The sequence below is a fragment of the Semicossyphus pulcher genome, unplaced genomic scaffold (genome assembly GCF_022749685.1).
Source record: "Semicossyphus pulcher isolate SPU_LCO1_2020_fin unplaced genomic scaffold, fSemPul1.0.p SCAF_3, whole genome shotgun sequence".
Taxonomy (NCBI): Eukaryota; Metazoa; Chordata; class Actinopteri; order Labriformes; family Labridae; genus Semicossyphus; species Semicossyphus pulcher.
The window spans coordinates 18,113,245-18,133,876 of record NW_027211704.1 but is presented as its reverse complement, the minus strand read 5'-3'; the positions used below and the strand labels follow the sequence as shown (position 1 = coordinate 18,133,876).

The 20,632-nt window shown below is 41.8% G+C and overlaps 1 protein-coding gene across 1 annotated transcript; it reads right to left on the bottom strand.

Annotated features, from left to right (window-relative positions):
- Positions 1–441: 441 nt before the first annotated feature.
- Positions 442–20,274, bottom strand: gdf11 (growth differentiation factor 11). Its single transcript, XM_069677883.1, has 3 exons — positions 19,860–20,274; positions 7,667–8,040; positions 442–3,832 (listed from the first exon to the last, which is right to left on the bottom strand). The coding sequence occupies exons 1-3, from the start codon at positions 20,272–20,274 to the stop codon at positions 3,452–3,454; spliced, it is 1,170 nt and encodes a 389-aa protein (XP_069533984.1). The 3' UTR covers positions 442–3,451.
- Positions 20,275–20,632: the final 358 nt, after the last annotated feature.

Here is a 20,632-nt window from a genome sequence, read left to right as displayed (position 1 = left end):
AGTAAGACTGTAAGTTAGCATTATATGATTAAAGTAAACCACTTTTGTGCTGTTTGCCTCGTGGTAACATTAGCTATCAGGAGTTCCCATGCTGTGCTTTTATAAATCCACTGATGTTTTTTGTGGTGACTTTGATTTGGATCGTAATTGTCTGTGGTTGTTGTCTAATTTTTGTATGAAATGTTTTTTTCTTCCTAATGTTTGGTATTAATTTGGCGTGCGTTTTACGTTTAAAAAACTGCATTTCAATTATATTCCAAGGAAAACTGAATCTCATTTTACTGTAGTAATATCAATTTCTTATCATTGGTGCATCAACCACAATAAGACACCCATAGCTCCCCTAATCACAATTTGCTCCTGTTGAATTTCATTACATGACTCTAGTAACTCAATATGTTAAATATGACTCCTTTTAAGACAACAAAACAAGAAATCCCATAAGCTAAATAAATGATTTATTGTACAAAAGAAAAATGACAGTAAATAAACAACAAAAGGCAAAAATAACAATTGAACAGTTATTCATATGCACAACCATTAAACTACAATGTTTGGGTGATTTTTTTTAAACTACACAAAGAACGGAGGAATGAAAGGGGAAAGTGAGCAAAACATTAGAAGCGGTGAACCTGTCCAAAACATCATAAACGTCAACATTTGGGTAGGTATTTACATAGAGATTTCTTACTCTCATATATTTATATGAAAACACTCTCACACATACCAGTATACAAACACTAAAATTCAAAATGCAACTTCTCAACAAGCCATAGATGTGGGCACAGCTAATTATTTCTTTTGACCACACATTACCAGAGCCGCTACCATCAGTCACTCTGTCATTAACTCAATCTGAACCTGAGAGCAAGGGGACCCTGTGGTTTGCTTCTACACTTTTTTCGGGGGTGGTAGTTGTGGGAGTGGGGGTTCTTATGGGTTAAATGTTTGCACAGATTAATGGATGACAAATTAAAAAACACAAGGTTTTTAGAAGGCTAAAGTGAGGTAGACAGACTTTGAAATGCATTATAATTAATATTAATAAATAGACAATTGACCAGTTGAATTATTTCCAACCACTGCCCCTAAATCAGCTTTTTCCTCCCTTTGAAATGTTCTAGCATATTCCTGCGATCACAATAGTTACAGCACACAACATGTCATCCTCTACTTTGGCTAACAATCCCTGGATACTCCTCCCATTCTTTCATGGGTGCTTTCACTTAAAATACACACACAAGGCAAAAACATGTCTACGCAAGACAGTCGACACATTGTTAAAGTCAAAAGGACGTAGTCTCTCTAACATGGTAACAGATTAAAGTTGGTGGGCGGGCCATTTCCAGTTAAAGCATTCTATGTTCATTGATCCAGACACTTATAATACACATGACTTAACACCCAGAGAGGGTAAGGAGGCCTTTCAGGCCGCTGGTACAGTAAGTCCAGGTTCCACATTGGATAGAAGTGTGTGAGTGTATGGACAGGCCCCCGCTTCAGACAAAAGTCAGGAAAGCGTGATGGTATAGAAACAGAAGTGATAACCTCTCTACTTTATGGTTTATCACCAGAAGCTTGAATAGTTTTTTTCCTATACTGTACAAGCTCTCTTGTGCTTGGTAAAACACAAACAACACTTAACCTCCTCACGCCATGAACGTCCCATAGTGCAAAATTTATTGTTGGTAAGGTAGAGTGCCCCAAAAAAGGTTTTTGTACCCCTTTTTTTAATATATACATATATCATTTATATATAATGTCAGAAGGCTCTTCCTTTATCCAACAGCATAGTGCTTTCGTTTACAACAAAAGGATATCTTTGCTTTGACATCCAGGAGACAAAGACAGACTTCAAGCGTACTAATCTACTCTGTGTTCAAGCACTAACAATATTTTCTCTGTTATGATATCTGCGGTACAGTCGAGGGTGGAGGTGGATGGGGTCATTTCAAAATGATATTAAATATGTTCTCTAAGCTAAAGTCAGTGGTTGAGTTACATTCTCTTGATTTATTGTTACAGTGTTTGTTGTGATTCATAAAAACGGTTTCCGAGTAAAGTACTGCAGTTACAGGATTTTGCATTATTTTTTATCTTTTCTGAAGCTACCATTGAAAAAAGTGAATGAACTGGCTCCACATGAGTGAAGAAACTACTCTTTCTATAATAAGTGTCATTTATTAGTCACAGATGTGAACACTGCTGTAAGTATGTGTGTGTAGTGATAATACTGTCATCATGTTTTGTGCTAATTTCAGCTCAGTGTTTCACAGCAGGGTGAACCATTGAGCATACTGACACCCCTTTTTACAATGCTTCATTTCAGGGTGTGTTTTTTGTTTTCTGTTTATTACTACATGCTCAGCCCAAGGCCTCTTCAAGCTCTGAAACATTGCATTTCCCTACTCTGTTTGAAACATATAATGCAAAAGCTGAAGGTGGTAAAGAGCATTTTCCTTTGTTGCGAAGAAGAAAGGAAATTTGTCGGGTTCTTGTCATGTCCTCCTCCTCTCCAAGGCGGTGCCGAATGACTTCAGAGTCCATCTCCATTAAAGAACCATTAAAGAACCGTTGAAACCTACATTTATATTATCTCCTTTCGCAGAATGGCAGGATTAGCTACACTTGTTTTACTTATCGGCTTTGAAAGATAAAGTTTAAATAGTATAACCTCTTTTCTCCCTTTTCCTTTCGAGTTTTACAAGACTACACATAAAAAAGATCAAAGTAACTGTGAAAGGTTTCGTGGATACTCGAGAATGTCACACTGGGGTGTTATACATTAATAGTGGGTATAGGTTTGGTTTTGGATCTTCTCATCTCTTTACATCTCTAAAGCACATCTCTAAACATCTGTAAACAAGATTTTGGAATAATACTAAGGGGATATCCTCCTCACATTAGCATGGACTTTGTTCCTTTTTTTTGAGGGATTGCAAAAATAACTCTGATAGTGCCCCCTTGCAAACATTTTTGTGGATCAAATCTCACCCGTAAGTAAGTGTATGTGTGAAATTGAGTATTTCGAAACTTACCTTCGGACAGAAATTGCTTTAAAAATATTGTAAATGCTTATGTCTCCTGTCGTCTTAATCCACAGACCTGGACATTTTACAAAGATGCCATTCAAAAAACAAAATCTTTAAAATCCACAAAACTAACACGCACTCTATAACATAGTTTTGTTCATTTACCGTTTTCTGAAGCTGCTCCACAAGGACATCCTCTTTAAATCATTCATAGACTGATTTTCCATCACTCAGTCTGTTTTTGATTCATGTTTCATTTATAACTTTTTTTACAGTTAGAATCAATTAAATTACTTATTGTGGCTGAGCAAAAGTGAAATCTGGTGCCGAGGAGTGGGTTCCAGGGGGGAGCTCCGTAAGGGTTTTGGGTGGTTTGATGCGATGGTGGCTGTACACAAGTGTGCGTCTCCCCCTGCAGCCTAAGAGCAGCCACATCTATCCACCACCATCCCTGGGATTTTGCCGTGAATGATCTGCTGCTTGTCATTGAAGTAGAGCATGTTAATGGGGGACATCTTGGTCGGGGTACAGCAGGGCCCTGCGGAGCCTCGAGGGTTTGCATGCTGCACCAGGTGGGTGTGCGGGTATTTCTGCATGAACATGTACTCGCACTGGCCGGAGCAGTAGTTGGCCTTGTAGCGTTTGGGTGCAATGATCCAGTCCCACCCGAAAGCCTCGAAATCCACAGTCAGAGGGTAGCGACAGCAGCGGGACTCGGTGGAGTGCTCGTCGCAGTCCAGGCCGAGGTTTCTCCGAGAACGTTTGGTCGTCTCAAGAACCTTCACTTCCAGGAACGGCTGCTGGAATCAGGGGGAGACGGGGCAGGACACAGAGAAAGAGGTGGTTATAAGAGAACAACAACATGGCTGACTTCATTAGACATAAAGTTAATCTTTTGTTTACAATTACACAAACTAAATTCAACATCTACACACCCAGTTATTACTCCCAACTTATAAAATATGGCCAAAAAAGAAAAAGAGTTGCTGTCTTCACATAGTGACATAAAACACAGGTATAATGAATAGTATAAATAAAGGCTTCATCACATTTGTTACTAAATCTAGGGCTCCAGGACTGGTTTGGATTATCAGCCACATAAAGCCATCGTTAATGTCATAAGTTCCACCTGGGATTTCCCTGCTACTGACAGTCAAAATGTGACAATGTCTCTCTGCTGATACATAAGATCATTTTTTAGGCTGAGCTTCACAAAGGTATTGTGGACCAGAGAGTTTATGCAACAGAGGAGGACTGTATATGGTATTTGTTTGTCGTTCAAGGAATGACACAAACACTCACTAAATCAATCAACATCTGCAGATATTTGGTCTTCAGTCCATGTGACACTAACCTACAACCTCAAAGAAACTGGACTAAAAACAACCTTAGGAGCTCAGCGTTAAGAATCAATCAAATCAATAAATCCATAAATCCATTTCAGATAAAAACTGCCTCTACAAATCGAATGAAATTGTTTAGTAAATAGTATCTTCATGTTGTAATTTCATCAAACAAACTATGCAAAATGGATAACATCACAAAATACAAAAATGTATGTAAATCTGAATTTATATGACTCTGTCGTTATTCTGATTGTAAACAATCCAAAACCAGAAAACATTCCTTGTGTGTATGTTTTGGATATTTTTGATACTAGGGTTTAATCACATTCTGTAAACAAAGTAGACAGCGTCTTCTCAGAGCTCTTTGTCAGAGCAAAAGAACAAATTTGAACTTTGTGTTGGTTGGATTTGACCCAAATGAAAAAACCCTAAAGGGTCCTGTTTCTGCATCTCAAGGCGCTGTGTGGTGTTGTGACCTTTCACTCAACATGCGTTAGAATAAATCATGGATATTTAAAGTGTTATTCAGATGTAGTCCAGGTACAAAATAAACTAATAATACTTTATTTCTGATGACATGTGGACATGTCACAGTAGGAAAAGTAGCCCAATTTCATTTAGCTGCTTTAGCTTCAGTTTCAGGTTCCTGGTGTAATAAAAATCAGTTCAGTCTGGGCAGATCAGCCCCACATCGTCGATCTATTTTAGATACAATCTCATTCTATTTGGAAGAAACCTCTTCTGCCACTCGTAAAAAGCAGAGTGAAAAAACAAAACCAATAACCTCAAATATGAGCTCACTAATGTAAATGCAAATACATTATGTTTACATATAGATGAGCTATTTTTAATAGTTTCCACCAAAGAGAAGTTTTTCTATTACTTTACACACTGAGGTTTACACTGTATGCGTTTTACGCTTTAATGACCATACAGGCCCAAAGTGACTCAAAAGGTTTAACTGCTTAAATTTGAAGCTACTTTACTAAAGAATTTATAACTTTTTAAGTAGGAACATGACGTGCACTTTGAGCACTGATTCAGAGAGCATTGATGGAAACGAGCCTTTTCTAACGTCTGTATGCTCGGTTTGACCTCTGACCCAGGAGGTCATCTGCAGCCTGCCATAACCTTGACCTTTGGGGCAAAGAAAGCAGATCAAATATTTTACTCCATCATGTTTGTTTTACAAAGCCTTCCTCTCCCCACAGTGATTCCAGCTGGGCTCGAGCACAGTTTTTTGTGACGCATTCAAAAGAGGAAATAAGCTGAAAGGCCGTGGGGTTGAGACCCTGTCAGCTCGGCCTTTAGGGCTTTTGTTGTAGAAAAAAAGAGTCGGAGGATCAGGGAAAGGAAGAGTCTCACTCTCTCTTGCTTGTTGTGTTTTGTTTTATTTTGAAACTCTTGCCGGTGTTTTTGATCTTTTTCTTTTTTCTTTTCAAGAATAATATTGCACACTGCTGTGTGCTCAGAGGGCAGCGATTTATTGGCCAAGACACCAGAGCTGACCTCTGATATGTGTTGTGGAGATCTGACCCAAATTACCACTTGGTAAATATTTGGTGTTGCTTCACTGGGATGACTGGCTTACATAATTTAGCATGGATGTTGTTTGTAGCAGTCAGTCACCGTAACTCTGGGACTTCTAACTAGATTATGGGCCACTGATGGTTTTGCTGATAGACTAAAGCGTGAGCTCATCTGTGCAAACCATCATTAGACATAAACCCAGAATATGTTTTAAAGTCCTGATTTCAGTATGGTTCATATTTGATATTTTCAATATCATTTTCTAAGTTTATATTTTCACCATCACATGGAGGGAAAACAAGCTCCGGATACATACGATGCAGAAAAGTTGCACCAGAATGAGTTAGCAGCAGCTTTGAAGATGGGATGAGATGTTCAGAGGGAAAGGTTGATACATACAAAGCAGCTGTGTTTTCTTACGACCGAACCAAATATAGAGCGGTCATGACTGACGTTCAGACAAAAAGCTGTGGTGACGGTATTCAAAATACATGTGATTGTGATTAGTTGTGATTAGTATGTTGTCTTTTTTCAAATCAAATAAAGCTCTTTCTTTCTTCCTACATGTAAACAGCCTTTACAAATCTCTCGCAACAAGTGTAACAAACTCATTATTTGACTTCTGTAAACATTTATCTAGAAGCACTGGCAGCTGCCGTGCCTGTAGGCTTCAAATCAGTCCTTTCTGCGTGGAGGTGTTTATTAAAGTAACACAGCAAACGTGTTTTTGGTTTAATGTGAACCTGGGACATAATTCTTTACAGCTTGACTTTGTTATTTAGGCTGTTAGAATGAATACAGATTTGATAAAACCATTTATGATTTAACAGCCGCGTAGCTGCGTCCTGCTCTGGCTTTTGTTGTTAGTATGGTGCACACTGAATTATCTGTCACTATGAATTTCAACACTCCATCGTGGTATTAACTATTTTTAAGTATACATCATGCAAACACTATCTTCTTTCTGGGGCCTCACTGAGAACACGTTACACTGTAGACAAATAATAGTTTTTTAGTTCAGTCTGAATGTTTACTTTCCTTTACTGCAGACTCTGCTTCTCATTTATTTTGCTATAATAGGTTTGATATAAATGAGAACTTAATGTAAGAATAATTTCTGCTTCAGTTTTTGTAAAGGCTGTGTGTGTGTGTGGTGATAAAGCACACATTTTAGGATCAATCTGCTTATGATGTTAACTGCGATGCTGTACTTAAGATAAGCAAGTTTGAAGTCTGTAAATACTTTGGTGAAATAAACAGTGTCTGCCTGTGAGGTGGGAAATGACATACAGAAATCTCAAACAGCAGCGTGCTTAAAAAGTAGTTGGAAAAAATCTTCTCTGAAACAAATGTCAAACATAAAGGATGCTTCTAAAGAAAAAATGTAATCAGATAACTCCGACACTTTAAAGAGAAGTTTTATACATTAGCATCATCAAATGTATTGCATCCTCATTGGATAGTGTTTGCTTTGCAGATTATTGTAACTCTACTTTTCCTATTATACGCTCTTAAGCTTTAAGCGCTGAGAAAGGGAGATGACATCAGTCCATCCTCCTTCTGCATGACTATTTGTTAAAGTCAATTTTGGCCAAGTGCTCCCTGATTCAATAAATCTGAATTATCTTCAAATGTATTTTTTTTCATTAGCATAATTTTGGCTGCCCTCCTTTGATTTAAATATGCATTTGCATAAATTTGAGCTTTGATGAAAGTGCACCCTCCCCCCACCCCAGGGACAGGTCTGAGGGTCCTTACCAGCCCCTCCTCCCCGGGTCGCAGCGAGGTAACTGCCAGGTCATTGCCGCTCTCATCGAAGGCGTTGATGTCGATTCCCCAGTTGGTGTGGGGCTGTTTGAACCAGTTCTGCAACACGTGCTTAAAGTCAATACTCTGCCAGTGGCCGACTCGGGAGTTCAGCTCGATCTTCAGGGAGCGGATGCGGATGTGGCGGCTGCCCTGCTCTGTGACAGGCTTCAGCCGCAGGATCTGCAGGTAGACGGTGGAGGTCTGCTGCAGCGGCCGCAGGTACACCCACAGCTGAGCCTTCAGCACCTTGGTGAACATCAGTTTGGGGCTGAACTTGAAAAAGCAGCAGCTAGGCTTCCCGTTCACCTGCACCAGGGGCTCCGCTGAGGAGAAGAGGACAGGTATATTTACAGATGTACTGTATAGGCAGGATTTTATATACATATTTCATCCAAATAATCATCATTCAAAGACATAGAGGCATAAAAGTTTTACATCTACTACCACAACAAGTACATGCCTGACTGAAGGGCTCAGAAATATATTCTTGTTGAAGAAACAAATACAACGAGCCGAGTCATCCACTTAAGGAACAAACCATGACATGCGATCATATGTTGCCACATAACCGAGAGGGATCGACGCTAATAGAGCAGTGAGGATAAAATAATTTACTCCCACAGGGCGACCACAGAATCAACAACATCTCTGCAATTTTCTTAGTAATTCCCATCAGCTCAGTCGGTTTGGCACAGCTTTCATAGAGTAACACAAAGTTTGTTCTCTTATGTATTAAACTTATAAGGGTATAGGTCAGTAAATAAGGGTCAGGTCAGCTGTGAAGGCAGGTACAGGACACACACACACGCTGACACCTCTGGTTTTAGTTTTGCTTTCATCACTAAACATTTGAACATGGCCCTCACCACAGAGACAAACGGCAGCGGATGATTGAACATAACATTTGTCCAATGACAGTCTCAGGATTTGTAATTCACCTGTACCTGCCAAAGAGGCTCAAAATGTACTTTTCCAAACAGAATAATTGTCATTGTCTTGACATGAAAGTTGTGTTTTGCAACCTGATCATAAAGCCAGAGACTACCACAGTGGTGATAACATGCTGCCACAATAACATGTTACTCCAGGTATAACATACCTTGAGTTTAAGTGCATGTAGTTAAAAGAAAAGGTACAAACCTAATGCAGAGACATTAATCAGTACTTACAACATGAACTGACTCTGAGCATTGTGTTTTTCAGCAAACTGCCCTCTCTGTCTGGCTGCTAATTGTAGCCACATCTACATGAAGGCTGTGGGTTATCATATGTGCACACGGTCCTTTCAGTCAGGTTACATTTGTGATTACATCAAGGTTGGACAAACAGATACATTTGCATATTAAAACAAGGATCAGTAATGGTGGCCAGCGGCCAGATGGTAACCTTCCAGTCCCCTGGGTCGATCGTAATGAAATGGTCTACCCCTACATTAAAACTAGCAAAATTAAAACTCAAGTTTGTTTTAGTGGCCTGCCCCTGTTGGAAATATATTTGGGCTGTGGATTAAGGGGTTATGTCAAATGAACACGAGGCGTCTCCTAAAATAGGCAGATTTATTCCTGTCGTGATCCTGGGCTCTGCTGTTTCTGTGATTTGCACCACATGTCAGACCTGCACATGCTTCATTTACATAGACCTCCATCTGATATAATGACATCCATCCATTGCATTCATACATTCATTTCCATGTAAAGCGTTCATTTATTAAGGGAAATTTATTCTGCATCTATCTGGCATAATAATGTCCCAACCGAGTACAATAGAATATCTAATCTGCCCATTTTCTCTCGGCATATTTGACATGATTTTAGCAAATAAACCGTCGTTTTCTGTCGTTTATCTTTAAGAGGAGGGTTGTTGTTCCTCCTCTAAAAAAGAAAAGTGTATGGATGGACCTGTCAATCATTGCTAAATCTGGGGTTGCTCAGGCAACCTGAAAATGCTTCCTGGGTCAAAAGGTTATTTTGCACCTCAGCCTAGTTAAGAAATGGGATCAGGGGTCAAAACCGTCAGCCTCTTTACATCTCAGGGGTGCTGGGGAGGGGCTGCCCTAATAGCCAGATTGAGTTTGAAGGTCAAGGTCGACCCTATGGCGATGGTAATATGTCTTTCTTCACAACACGCCTTTATTTTAACAGCAGAGAATCATTTCAGCAACACAACAACAGCAGCGATTCAGCCACAGTTTGTTTTGGTTTTGATTAGGGAGGAGATTCTCCAGCCAATCGTGATTTGTTTATCAAACCTCCATTGACCAGGAGAACACACTGCACCGCGCTGTTTGTCTTTCCTTTTTTTTTTACACCAAACAAGTGTTGTAATTGAATTATGGTCATGCATTGAGGGATATGAATTCACTGAGGTACAGATGGACTATCCATTAGAAGAGTCCAGGGCGAACATTGAATAAGGGCCAAGCTGGGGACAGACGTGGTCCTTCAGCCTGTATTTCCAGGCCCAGTCATTAGCGAGTGTAAATTATACAGTGTCTCACGCTGGACAAACAATATGTCAATGTTCCTTCTGGTGGGTTGCTGGGGTCACAGCAATTAACGTGGGTGTTGTTGTGTTTGCTCATCAGCACAAAACTGGGAAAGAATGATTCTGCAGTTTGCTTGGGGTTTACTTGTGATAACTACTTTTTGTTGGGTTTAATCGCTGCAGATGGGTGCCAACACACACCAGCTCTTGTTTTGCAAACAGTTTTTTTTTAATGTTTTTGTTGAGTTCTTTATGGAAAAAAGCAAGAAAAGAAAGCAGCAAACACTGCAGAGCTCAAAACGGTTTGTCAAGCCGATGCCTTTTTTCTTGAGGAGTAATCTGAGAAGCAGAGCCGGTACAGGAGCACGGTTATTAAACACACATGCACAACATATGAGCTACGTCATGTTAAACAATGACTGCATTGATAGGTGAAATCAATTTGTGCCTTTATAGATCCTGTAAGTGCACACGTAAGAGTGCACAGCGTGGAGGACTGCCTGCACCTTAATTACAGCCCACGTCTTGGCAAAGCACTCCACGTGTGCAAACGAGCAAAGCTAGCTTGTAAAGATCAGAAAACCAATGGGACATTTAATCCTTCTGACTTTGTGAGCAAAATTAGCTCACGGTTTTTACTGCAGGACTGTTTTTATGGCCTAATTTCTTCAACAATTTGCCCTGTGATAGTTCAGTTCAGTGTTCCAATCCTGCAGTAGGAATGTCAGCACCACCTACTGGAGCTTTAACACCTCTCTGCTCGGATTAACTGAAGATGAAGACAAAGTAGTTACTATAACAACACTCCTCTTATTTTACTTTAAAAATAAAAACCGTGTAAAAACCCTGAGCGCTGTGGACAGAGGCTGTGTTTTTCCAAAGGAAACAGGCTTGTTTGCTTTCCCTCCTCATGTTTCCAGCCTACTTCATTATTACAGCAGCTTATTTCCCTGTGGTATAATTGCAGCATATGCAGCGCATGAATTTTACTGCCAGCACGCAGCAGGCCTGCAGGTGAGCCTATCAAACATCTGGTGGACTCCCTGGGTACCTGTGTCCCACAGTTAGCCCAGAGCCTCCTATATGTGTAGGTTAGAGGAGAACTATAGAATATAAGGGTTTATTCAGCGCGCCATCTGTCCACTTTAATACGACCGCTGCCTGTTTAAAAGTTAAATGCTTTTAATAACCAAATGCAGTAATGTTACTGAAGGGTGCAGGAGAGTGAGCCAGTTAAACTGTTGAAAACAGATGGAGAGGGGGAGTTAAGGTGTAGTTATACAATGAATAGTTAACATGTGTTACCAGTGAGGGGGCTTTAATGCAGCGGGGTACAAACAGAAGAACGTTTAGATTACTGAAGGACGTAGTGGGAAAAAAAATAGCTGAAAAGGTTTCTAATCTTTTCAATGAAGACTGATTTCTGTGCTGCTGCTGCTTCTCATGCTGCAAGTCAGCAATGAAAAGCAAACTCACTATACTTCCTGCAATTATTAGCTGTTAATGTCCAGTGTTAAATAACAATTGGATCAGATGAAAAAAGGCTTAAATACGAGTCTAATAACTGTTTCATATCATTAAATCTAATGATTATGTTTTGTCGGGAAGCAAAGCAAAAAAGTAAACTAAAAGACGAATTTGCTCTTCGGTGAATTAAGTTAGATAGTTTGATGGAACGACTTTCTTATTTCAAATGATCACAGTACTTTGTTATTTCTTCTTTAGCCAGACGTCATGTAAACGAAGCTAACGCGTCCCAATCAGGTGGAAAATCTGCAGATAAAATGTGATGGGCAGAGAAATGGTCACTTATTGTTCATGTCCAAATGGATAATGCATAATGGTATAAACCCAGATAGGAGTTACATTTGCATATATATCTATATTTTCTTTTCTTAATGGGAAATGCAAATGTGCCATTTTGTGGTGAGTGTGTGTTTGGGATCCTTCATGTTGAATAAATGTGACTCTAGGGTATCCCCACGCACCTCGGCATATTAATCATCGTGACACGTTCACGACCCTTCTAATAAGACAGGGGCCACAGTGCACCCCCTCAAACATCCCATCCCACCCCAGCCCCGCTCCCTCTTTGTCTCTCGGCCAGTCCCAAGGGACGGGAGAAGGGTGGTGGGGGAGGCCGGGCTCGAGCTGGGGATGGAGAAGGAGGGAGGGGGTGTGTGTGTGAAGTTAGACCCCCTCATTCAGTAGCCCTCCCCTGGGACAACGGCAGGCACAAGACTCCTATTAGGACGGAGCACAGTAGCCCCCCAGGAGCAACAAAAGACCCCTCCTAATGCTCCCTGTTCTAGCTGGGTGAACACATGGAAACATGCAACCGCACATAAACACAACATACACATGCTGCAAACTGACAGTCTCAGGCAAACACACTCACAGCTCATTGTTTTTAGTGTTGGGTTATGTTTGTGTTACGAGGGGATCGTCTGCGGGACGTCTCCAGCAGCACAGAGTATGAAAAGAGCGAGCGTGCAGTGAACTGCAATAAGGTGGACAGCTGGACAGCAGGAAGCATGCTGGGGTCTCACCGCTTGTGTTTGTGTGCATCCACACATGCATGCAAGACGTTAGCGTCAGGGGACAATGTTCTGCTGCCTTTTCAAAAGTCAAATACAACATTTTTACATGTCTTGTGAGGTTAAAAATTAATTTGAACTTACTAAATTAAATGCTGCCATCAGTCGCTTTTACTTTATTTATTAGATTTAAAGGAAACAAAAGGGTAATACTCATTTTTCAACTGACGTGAAGAGTTGGTATGCAACATTTGTGCTATTTTAACAGTAGCTGTAATTCTTAGTCTTGGACTCAATCTGAAAAGTGCTGGATCTTGACCGGTTGTCTTTGTTTACATAAGAGTGTATGGCATTCAATTTGGCAATGACCCTCTTGTGAGATTTCAGGATTTGCAGAAGCCCCGGGGCAAGAGGCTGCAGCGGGGATGAAGCCCAGAGGTGATGGATGGAAAACGGAAGGAAGAGAATAAACACTCGAGAGGCCATTGAGTAATTATACGGTAGGAACTTCAGTGGTAGAAACATGCAGATGTAACATAGATCGTCTTGATTTGCAGGCTGACCATATGTCATTAAATAAAGTGATAATGAGTTATTTCAGTGCTTCACTTGATAAAAATCTGTTAACATCTGTTGATTTAATGCAAATAACCTCAGGAGAAAAAAAACTTTGACTACAGAAATCTGTAAAAGTAAAACTGTGCATGAAAGACACCCGACTGTGAGAACATAATTGTATCAATAGTCCAGGATTTTTACGATTTCTCGATGCAATAAGCCACCAAATAACAAAAACTACATTTGTACGAAGCACAACACCAACAAGCAACAAAGATAACACGTTTGGTTCAGTTCCTGCGTCGTTAAGCTTCAACATGAGAGAGACACCATCAATGAGCCTATTCCACATTATTACAGGTTACAACTGACCTGCACGTCACATAGTGTACTATGCAATCACCGGCTAACACGTTTTGTCAAAGTCAGACGCCTGTGGTCACGTGTTTCACCTGATTGATGCAAAACAAACTTCTTGTTACCCACAGTTACTTTTGAAAAGAATGTGTTTAAATATCGTTAATAATATTCATTCATACTACATGCTACATGAGGAAAAGGAGGCCGGTCTGTGTCAGCAACAAGAAAGTGAGCCCTCACTGCCTTCCCAGGCACAAACCCTGCCAATGGTGTTTGCTGGATTGCACAACCAACCATGAGTTAAGACTACTTAAGGAAATCTTGGCCAATTGGCCTTCAAATGGGTTGTAGAGTCCATATTAATGCCTATATAAAGTTATAATGGAATACTAAGGGTTAGCGACCATAGATAATACAGAGAGAGACATTACTGTCATTATTCTCTCTTTTTATTATCATACTAAACATCGTGCACCTCTCTAGTAACAGTCTGTACCATCATACCAACAACCATGATAAACTCCAGAATATACACGAGGCAAAGAAGCAGGTTAAAAAGTAGTACAACAACATCTCACAACCATGATCTGCCAGATCCTGTTGATAATGGTCCTGCATTTGTAACTACTGTGTGTCTTATGCCTCAAGTGTAAACTAAAACTGATGATGATAAAAACTTAAAACTAGGGATCTACTAATACAGATATCAGATATTGGTCCATTACTGACTCCAATAGTTGGATCAGGTATCAATCTGGTCGATACTGGGCTGTTAGGTCAGAAGATAGGCGGCCATTTTGCTTGAAAAAGGAAGGAGGAGGTTGACCTACACATTTGGAGGGAGGAAAAGTGTCAACTCTTTGGAGGTATGTAACACGTACACAGCCAAGATTTTACTCCGTACTGCTATCCTGCAAAAACATTCCAGAAATGAAAACACGCATGTAGCTGTGCTTTGGGGGGGGGATGTTTCCTGTTGATGTATGTATTGTCACTCACCCTGAAAGAACTACACACCATCCTTCACACAGGCCACTGATTAGTTTCATCACCTTAAATGCACATATAATGTACCACGTCTCTCGCTGGAAGTCTTTCTGTTTGATCGCACTCAGCTACTGGAAAAAAATCCCTGAAGCCACCCAAATCTGTCCGAATGTGAGCCAAGACTTTTCTCTAAAGACAAAGTTAGTGTGAGCTCATCGTGCCAACTCTCCCTCCAGGAAGCTTTTCTGCTACACTGTTTCCTCGAGAACTTCAGAGCAACATAAAAACATGTATCTTTCTGCTCAGGAGCCTCTCTTGATCTGTTCGTGTTGTACATTATATAAATCAAACTTGTCTCCTGTCCACAAAGAAATTACGTTGACTGCATTTTCATCACTTCCATAATTAACGTCCTGTGCTGATGTGGGTACAGCAGGCGGATATACAACCACAGGTGATAAATGCAGCGAGAAGATGCTCTGCTCTGTAGCAGAGAGGAGGCTAATTAAATTTTAATGCAGATAATCGTGAGGTAATCCACTGTTAATTGTGCTGCTTTCCCTCCTGGGATCGGGCATTATGCCCATGCAGCATTTCCTTTGCTTAAACGCCTCTTAGATTTAATGGACTCGTCCATAAACTGATCCTCAGCAGCTCCTCACACACGACCACACAGAGCCTGAACGCATCCATCAACAATAATCCCCTCAATGATCTCCATTTTATCTTTTCACTCCCCCTTCTCCTCCTCCTCCTCACTCATGTCTCTACACAGGGCTTAATTACTGGTGTGAAGTAATTATTTCCTTTATTAGTGAAACGTAACATCTGTTTCAGGTCTTTTTAATTGTACCTATAAAACCCTTCCATGATTTCTGTCCCTTTAGGATAGGACTGAGCTGCTTGTTGCTCCCTGCGGGCTCACGCCCTTCTTCCCTGCACCCCCCTTCATCCCTGCAGCATGAGCCACGGTGCACCTAACTCCATCACAATGTTTGAAAAAGAAGCGACGAGAGGAGTGAAAGCAGAGATATATAATGAAACTAAAATATTCCTGCTCAGCCGTGCCTTCAAACTGACAGAAATGCAGCCTTACACTCCAGCTTTCTCAGTGTTGTATTTTTGGTGAAGCATGCATTAAATTCCAAAGCAACATATTCCCAAATGTGAGAAGGACGGACCAACTGCAGGGACCGGTACACGGGAGCGTGGGAATGGGGGAAGGAGTGAGATTCCTGAGGTCCTGGGGAAATTTTGTCCCAGTATTAATAGACTTTGGTCCCTTTGAAATTTTATTAGCCATAAAGTTGACAGTACGTTGTGCAATTTCTACAGTCCTACAGACCTTTCTTTCTTACGTTTTTACTCCCTTTTAAACAAACCGGTCGTGCCCCCCAACGTCCAAACAAATCAACAGCAAAGTTTATCTTTCCCTCTACTGATGCCAGCAACTACACAGGGGGAGCAGGTGTCATCGTCAAACTGAGACCTCCGTGGAATAAATAAATCTATAAAAACCTCACATAGTCATCAACTTCCAGCAAACACTGGCCACTGAGCTGAAGACAGTCCGACTTCTGCTGCTCTGTCCTTTTAGCGCTCTCCCTCTTAATTTTTATGGTTCCTGCACCTTCAGGAAATGACCCTTTTATAGGGTCAACACTATAAAAGACTTGTTTTTTTGTGGGAGTGGTTGGTGGATGAGTGTGTGTGTGTGAGCAAGTGTGTGTGTGTGTGGTGGGGGATAAGTGTTCAAGTTACTACCGGTTCGTCTTTGCTGTCAAAGAAAGAGACCCGATGAGGTTAATAGTCTCCTCTTCCAATATATCACATAGCTGTGAACTCTGTGACCCTTTTTGTCAATAGGAGAACTTTTTTCTGGAGTGTGTGTGTGACTGCGAGGGTGTGAGTGAGTGTGTGTGTCAGCATCCTCGTGTGTCTACACAAGCGAGCACATGTGGAGATTTCTATAGATTTGTATACATGTGTGTACATTTTAGGAACTAAAGAGACGGTAAGACTGCGTCTGACTGAATGTGCTTCATCATTACAGGATTACATAACAAAAGCAGGTTAGCGTTTCCTAAAGTGAGCCTACACAGCCCTGATGAACAGGACCAAACGTGGGTATAAAATAGTTTCACAAGGAGAAAAGTTTTGGGATTACCTGAGTGGTGAGAAGAAGTAATCAAAATGTGATCTTGTTCAGGTTTAAACTTCAGTTTTAACTCCTCTGGATGTAAAGTTTTCTTGCAGATAGTCCATGTTTTGTTACACGGCTTCGTCTGTTCGCCTGAATACATTTTAAACTTGTAATAAAGGGTTGGAGGGAGGGTGAGCGAGTGCTGCTCTCTGCTGGATTCTCTGTTATTGGACAATCTCACAATAACTCAAAAAGTTACATCACGACAGCTAAGTTTGCTGCAGGGCAAAGACGACCGATAACACGACTACACCTTCACAAACAAGTCCTTATTCAACAATAGATAATAGTGAGTTAATCCACGGAGGTGCCACTTCTCTTTAACCCTTTTTCCTGACGTGCTCTGGCAGAATATTTTGGTTTTCAGTGTTAAATATTGGATTACATAATCAAACAGTTGAAGCGTGTTCTGTTGATCACACACAGAGACAGGGAAGGAAACGAGGAGGAGAGGGTCGCTGATGGCGGAGGAAGGTCTGCTCTGGACAGGTGACAAATGGGAGACTAGTGGGGTCAAATCCTCACCCCACCTCAGGCGAAGCAATCTCAGGTCCAAAATACACACTTTGCACGCACACTAACACACAATTAAACACATAAATCAACCATTACGCTAACATTTCAACCCGTAAGTTATGTGCAAAAGATTTGTGTATAAAAAATCTCATTCGGAAGATGCACTAGAGAAAGACCCCGATAAACTGAGTCATATTTTAACGCCTGAACAGCGAGCAGAGTGGTTACCTACACAACACACAGCATGGTGGGAGATGCTTTAGTGCCGCACTCTGATATAAATAGCTGTACTTTTCCATGAAATTTCATAGTAATTAGAGACCAGGAAGCATGGACCCTCTCAACCCCCACTGCGGCACCCACGTACCTTGAGTGAATACTAAGAAGCAACTCTGGCACTGGTCCAGTTCAGTATGTACTGTGTGAACCCACATGGCCCATCAAAGGCAGTGTGCACGACCGTGAAAGGGTGATCGGGTTCGAGGTGCGCAGGGAATAGTGTTTGAAGTCCTCCTTCTATCACAGAGACAGAAAAAGGCACTTTTAATCCTGTGGGATCACCAAGGCGCCACAGGCAAAAAAGAGATGCACTCATTCTCTCAACTCTTCCATGAGGACCGGAGAAAAAGAAGAGGAAGGAGAGGAGGGAAGAGGGGGCTAACGGGGAGCAGGGTGGGGGTGGAGGGAGGGGGAGAGAGAGGGAAGGAGCAGATGATAAAAAAAAACTGCAGCTGACGTAGAGAGATGAGGCAAACAGAGCAGGGAGGAAGTGCTGTAACGTGACGGATACAGAGGTAATGTCAGTCATTAGCTCCTTCGCTGGTAGAAATATACAATCAGCCAACATCAGGCATAATGGCCTTTTCTGGCTTGAGGACGCATCAAACCACTCTCTGTGATATATGTGTGCGAGTGTGGGAATCACAAAGTCCATAAAACCAGGAGGTTGTTGATTTCCCTTACAATGTACGGATGAGTGTGATAAACAGAGTTTCATCTTGTTTGTATCCAATAGGATTAATATGCACATTAGAGTGATGACAGCAGGTTGTTATAGTACATGATCGCTCCATAAGCGTGGTTGTGAGCATAATAAAGATGGACGAATAGATATATGGTGAAAACAAGGATCAAGCATAACAGCAGTCATATCAGCTGCATCGTTGTGTTTGAGGATGAACTGAACTCGATGCTCTCGGAGATAAAAACAACTCTCGGAGGAAGCTATTCTTAAGACGTACACATGGGTTTGAGAATCTTGCAAGTAGTAATAAAAAGGGGTTAAAGGCTCAGATTAAAAAAACGGTGAAGAAGAAAAATACATGAACAACATTTTCAACTGAAGGTCGATTTGCTATAATGACATTGACAGGTGTCAGAGAAGTGTCAGTGATTATTATAACACAGAGAATTAATGAGCAGATAGATAGATAGATAGATAGATAGATAGTATAATGAGGACTTAATAATGTCAGATGTCTCCTGCCCACAGGCTTATCTTTGTTCCCTCTTGGGGTAAAAAAAACCCTGATTATTTGGAGTGTGTTTTATCCGCCTTATGCAGAATATATTACGTGTGTAAATGTTGTTGAACCCCGCGATTCGCCAGGAAAAGGTCACACACTCCCCTCGACCCTAAGTGATTCTGTGTCTTTGTGTAACTCGTGGAGGAAAAAAAACCGAGCTGCGCCCATAAACTTCGCATTTAAAAGGCAAGTGCGGCCGAGGGGGGCCGCTGCATGAGGGGAACAATAGCAGCTTTTTGGACACACTTTTTCTCACTGCGATGAACAGCAGGGAGACCGGTAAAGGCTCCTATAAAAGAGCGATAGAGCACAGCTGCCAGGGTTCAACAGTAATTTTATAAAATGTCTCCGAGGGGGCCTGCCTGCGGTTTATCTGCGGATTTATGGGGAACTATAAGAGGGAGCAAATTGTTGGGGGGCAATATTCAGAGTGATCAGAACTGCACATTCAGGGCCTTTGTGCAAAACGAGACATAAAGTGATGCAGCTGCATTATCATTAATAATGCACTTGACATTCAAACGGGTCTGCCGTGCGTTTACTTCCTGGCAAACATACACAATCACCCGAAAGAGGAAAAGTTTGACAGCAGGTGGACCGAGCAGCCCTCCCTCATCATCATCATCATCATCATCATCTGCACGAAAACAAAAGTTCATCAGGCCATATTGGAGCTGTCTATCTCAGAGTGACGAGCCTCTTTATGCTGATTATTGATTTATCAGCCTCACGCGTAATCCCTCGCCTGTTTTGACAGCCGTGGCCCACAGCTGACCACCGTCATTTGTCTCATTTTATCAGTCCGCGTCAGACACACAGAGTGGACCCCAATCTGAATCTGAAAAAGTAGGTTAGGTCACTGACACGCACGCAGAAAAGGCCTGTGTCACTTGAACCTCTCTGCTCCAGCAATTACGCACATGACGCATTTGGAGACAATATTGTTGGGTTGTAAAAACACTCATACTCACGCTCAGAGGCCATGGTGATCACGGACTCCGTGGTGGCGTGGTACTCATCCTCCTCCATGAACTCATCCTGGGACGACGCGTCTCCTTGGAAGTCGTGATGGTCCAGCAGCTGCTGGAGCGGAGGCGCTTTGGGGAGCAGCTGATTGACCACCTCTCGGCTGATGTTGGGCGCCTGCTTCAGACGCAGCTTGCTCAGGATCTGGGACTTGATGGTCTCCAGCCTGAGCACTTTGCTCTGCTCCCTCCACACGCAGGCGGAGCACTCGTGGGAACCGGCGTCCTCGTCCAGCAGGGACAGCCCGGCGTCCGTGGGCGTCTCGCTCGGAGAGGGCAGCAGCAGATTGGGCTCATCGCTCCCCGACTGTCCCAGGGACACGAGCACCGTCAAGCACAGTAAGAAGTTGTACCTCGGCATGACGACGCGTGGACACCAGGCAATGCAACTTTTTTCTTTCTTTGCGTGTCTTTTTACTCGCTTTATCCCGTTATATCCCCTCTCTCGGATGTGCGCAGCTCCTTGACTTATCCTACTAAAGGCAGGGAATCAGTGACATGCGTCTAATCCAACACGATCAGTCCGAAGTTGCTTTTTTTTGCAGCAGCAGAATTTGCAATAAATTTTCAAAAAGAAAAAGTAGGTCCCAGTGTGTCTCGGTGCGGGCTGTTTGGGTTGAAAGTTGCCAAATTATCTGTGTGATGAATGCATAGTCCGCTCACATGTAGGATAATGGTTGTTTTGGGGTTCTTCTGTACAATTTAGTCCATGGAGGTGT

Bases quoted from the DNA above. Each gene is read 5' to 3' on its own strand.
- gdf11 (XM_069677883.1), bottom strand. From the start codon at position 20,274: ATGCCGAGGTACAACTTCTTACTGTGCTTGACGGTGCTCGTGTCCCTG. The intron at 8,041-19,859 runs GTGAGTATGAGT...TCTTCTCCTCAG, and splicing joins GATCACCATGGCCTCTGAGC to CGGAGCCCCTGGTGCAGGTG. The intron at 3,833-7,666 runs GTAAGGACCCTC...CCCTGATTCCAG, and splicing joins GACCCGGGGAGGAGGGGCTG to CAGCCGTTCCTGGAAGTGAA.